The 3,654-nt window shown below is 41.9% G+C and overlaps 1 protein-coding gene across 3 annotated transcripts; it reads left to right on the forward strand.

Annotated features, from left to right (window-relative positions):
* The first annotated feature begins 557 nt into the window (after positions 1–557).
* LOC119314213 lies at positions 558–3,245 on the forward strand. Of its 3 annotated transcripts, none has more exons than XR_005152237.1 (5): positions 558–861; positions 1,794–1,868; positions 1,972–2,228; positions 2,516–2,588; positions 3,035–3,245. XR_005152237.1 is itself a non-coding variant. In XM_037588973.1 (4 exons), coding segments are annotated over exons 1-4 (342 nt in total). In that variant the 5' UTR covers positions 558–774; the 3' UTR covers positions 2,518–2,846. The 3 variants fall into 3 exon arrangements, 1 of the variants encoding a protein (XP_037444870.1); XR_005152236.1 differs by having other exon boundaries at positions 2,051–2,228; XM_037588973.1 differs by lacking the exon at positions 3,035–3,245 and having other exon boundaries at positions 2,051–2,228; positions 2,516–2,846.
* Positions 3,246–3,654: the final 409 nt, after the last annotated feature.

A 3,654-nucleotide genomic window follows, 5' to 3' on the forward strand; every position in this document is an offset into this window, starting at 1 on the left:
CATTGGCTGTCGGACACCCATTTTCCTGGAGAACGGTGTTTGAGGTGTAGACAACCCTGCCAACGTTTTCTCTGAGGTGCGATAGAGCACGCCTTCACCCACAACTACGGGGAACGACCCGGGAGGAGGCATCGCAGTGGAAGCGGAAATACTCGCTGTGGTGGTACGAAACAACAACAAGTCGAGTTGCATCTTTTCTCGATCTGGTGCCAGAAGTGGGGAAAGAAGAGTGCTGGAAGGAGGGAGGCCGTCCTCGATGCTGCCCCGCGGCGGCGCTGTACGGAGCCGCTTGATAGGTCGCTCTCCTCTGTGCGTCCTACACAAGCAGGAAAGGAGGGACCATCAGACCATCACTTCGTCGTTGGATGCGTTTTGATTTTCGGCCCAAAAAAACGAATTTCGGCCGTCTCGCTAGGGGCCGATATATGGGCCTATCAGACGAATAATTTGGCCCAGTTTGATTTTTTTTGCCCGGCCCAGCTTCGAGAGCCTTACTGTAAGGCTTCCGCTGAGACAAAACCACTGAACACAACAGCCTAACCCTAGAATCGCTCGTTTTCTGTCCCTCCTCCTGTGTGTGGCGCCGCCGTTGCGCACAGGACACATCTCAGGCGAGCACTTCCACCCAATCTCCTCGCCCTCCTCCACAGCTCCGGCCAAGGCGCTCACTTCTCCGGCCCTCCTCCATATTCCTCACCTCCACCCCATCCACTTCCTGTCCTTTGCTTCTCCAAGACTGCATCATGGTGCTCGGCGGCTGCGGCATCAGAGCTGATGGTGCGCGAGCCGACCAGTTCAATGGAGGCAGTAGCACGGGGCAGCAGCAGCAGCAGCATGGAGGGCGGCCACTTGATCGGCAAGGTACAGATGTTCTTGATGCAGTTTTCAGTACGCATATGCAGTTTCAGTCTTCAGCAATTTGTCTCGTCCAAGTACGTGTATGCAGTTTCAGTTCTTCAGCAATTTCAGATCGATGTTGCTTTGTTTCTTGGTTATAATCTGTGTCTACTTGTGCTGCTTTAGATTTAGGAGAGGTCCCTAGTAAATGGCTGGCAAATGCATACATCATACGCGGGGAAAAAGTGAGTCTTCATGAGTTGAACGTATAGCAGTGAGATTATTAATCTGAAATATACGCATCTGGTAGTCACCAAGGAGTCTCACAATGTTTTGGTTTGGTATATAATCTGAAACATACATGCATCTGGTAGTCACTAAGGATGCTCACGATCTGGTAATGTTTATTTTGGTCCAACAAAAAAGTGGGTTCTAAATGTTATTCTGAATATCCTAAAACATATAATCGTTCCATAGATCTGGGTTGTGTGCTTGTTTTTGAGCTGTTGAGATGATGCTTGTGTGCGATATTAAAGTTTTTTTATCACGTCCAACCACTGGCTTGTATGTTTGCAGAAGCATCTCATGTTTGAATTGATCATTTATTTAGATCTACAGAACGTCCAATAAAAAATCAGTTGTGTTACTTGTGTATTATTTAGATGTTGACCGATGGTTAATTTCAATGTTCAGCGGTATCATTAAGTGGTGGTTCTAGAACTAAGCTTTGCAGTATCTTTCTCAATAATAGATCATAGTTTTGACTTGTCTTTTTGGCAAACTAGAGCATCAGGTTGTATATAAATTACTTATTCCTTAGTATCTAGACTAGAGAGCATTAAGCTGTACTGTTTTTGTTTATAATTCATATGAGGACACCAAAGTAAGCAAGGGTTGCTTCCTTAGTTACCTACTCTTCATAACTGGCCGTTGTTCTTTTGGCATGTGATTTTCAGGTCCTAGAACTGCAAATAGGAGTGGCAGTGGCAATCACGATGCAAATGCAAGTGGTGCCCAAAGATCTTGCAAAGGTATTACTATGCTATGCTTGTTCACACGATGCAAATGGAACCATATGATCTTGATTTGCTAGGTTCATTTTAAAGTGATGTTGTTTGTAACTTTGCAATGCAGAAATTAAAGACAATAACTTATATGATCCTTGGAACCATGCATGGCCGTATTATGGTGGTTTTGATTGTGTGTACTGCAGCCTAAAGTACAAAGGTGGGGGTGCAACCTAAAGAAAAAAGAGACACAAATTCAAGTGGAAAAGGACGCACCGCCAAGAGATGGCAATTTGGAGACCCGTAGATCTGTACGGCTTGTCAAGAAGAAGACCAAGGAGCAAGGACGTCAACAGCCCATACCCTGTTGCTTAGAATCTGCTTGTAAGTCTCTTCTTTTTAGTGTTTTATGATTCATGATAATTTCTTAGAAAATTTTAGTTACTTGGAGCTGCTAGTTACTTAGATGTGTTCGCTTTCTATCCATGCCTAGCCTCGTTATCATGTTAAGCAATGTATTCATATTATCCTGAATTGTTACCACTTGACTATTGTTGCACTAGACACTTCCCTGTTAGTCCATTTTATTTCATTATGCACAAAGTGGAAGAAGAAAATTCTGGTGTTAAACTACATCCATCCTGATCCTTTCTTTGTTTTCTCTAAACTAGAAATGCCACATGAAGAACTAAGGATATCAAGAAGCTTTTGGATGTATGCAAGCTTGGAGCTGCTGTTTTATAGGTATATTAACCACTGTATTTATCTTGTAATATGTTTGAGCTTATGCATGATTTTTGATTCACATTTTTCACCGTGGATTTTCCTTCTGTATGACAATTGACAAATGGCTAGTCCAAGCCAACAATGGGTTGTTTGTGTCTATGTCGCTTTCTTTGTATCCTTAGAGTTTTGTTGTGCTGGAGTACAAACTATGAACTAGAATTCATCATTCTAGTATATGGAGGAATTTAACCTTTGCTCCTGAAGCTTTTTGGTGAATAAAAAACTATATTGTTGTAGTAGATTTGTTATTTGATTCATGAGCATGCATAACATTTGACTATTGTTCTACTAGCCACTTACTTGTCCTGTTAGTCCATTTTATTTTTTATACACAAAGTGGCGGAAGATAATTCCGATGCAGAACTACCTCCATCCTGACCCTTCCTCTGTTTTCTCTAAACCAGAAATGGCATTTGAAGAATAACCAAGGATATCAATAAGCTTTTGGATGTAGGCAAGCTTGGAGCTTCTGTTTCAATGTCATGCTTCGATGGTTGTCTTTTGGAGCTGTTGTTTCTATGTGTAATCCTTTAAGTATGTTGGCTGTACCGGACTATTTAAACTCTGAACTACACTGTGATGCTTGAACTGATGTTGGACTGTTAAGGGTTATGATGGAGGCCACTTTATAACTAATGTGTGCATGTTAAGTTGGACAGATGCAGTTTTATTAATCCCTAGAGCTTATTTGCTGAAGTTTATATGATCAATCCTGATGGTCGTTGTGCTGCTATATTTATGCTCTATTTTATTTCAAATCTTTTTCGAATTTTGGCCGAATTTCGGACAAATTTCGGCCAAATTTTTAAATTTTGATTTTGAAATTTCGTCCGAGATTTTGCCGAAAAATTTAAAATTCCTCAAATTCGGCCATTTCGGCCAAGGACGAAAAAAAACACAAACCGAAAATCAAAACGCCTCCCCTTTCTTGTTTGCTTTTGGTGGAGTGTATGATTGACAGGAAGGACAAACTACACGTGAGATCTATCTTCCATCAGAGTGCAGGTGAATTTGGCCGTTCTAC

This window comes from Triticum dicoccoides, chromosome 6A (assembly GCF_002162155.2).
Source record: "Triticum dicoccoides isolate Atlit2015 ecotype Zavitan chromosome 6A, WEW_v2.0, whole genome shotgun sequence".
Taxonomy (NCBI): domain Eukaryota; kingdom Viridiplantae; phylum Streptophyta; class Magnoliopsida; order Poales; family Poaceae; genus Triticum; species Triticum dicoccoides.

Excerpts from the sequence above, each read along its gene's own strand:
- LOC119314213 (XM_037588973.1), top strand. The coding sequence starts at position 775 with ATGGTGCGCGAGCCGACCAGTTCAATGGAGGCAGTAGCACGGGGCAGC. Across the intron at positions 862-1,793 it reads GCGGCCACTTGATCGGCAAG|GTCCTAGAACTGCAAATAGG; the intron begins GTACAGATGTTC and ends TGTGATTTTCAG. Across the intron at positions 1,869-2,050 it reads TGCCCAAAGATCTTGCAAAG|CCTAAAGTACAAAGGTGGGG; the intron begins GTATTACTATGC and ends TGTGTACTGCAG.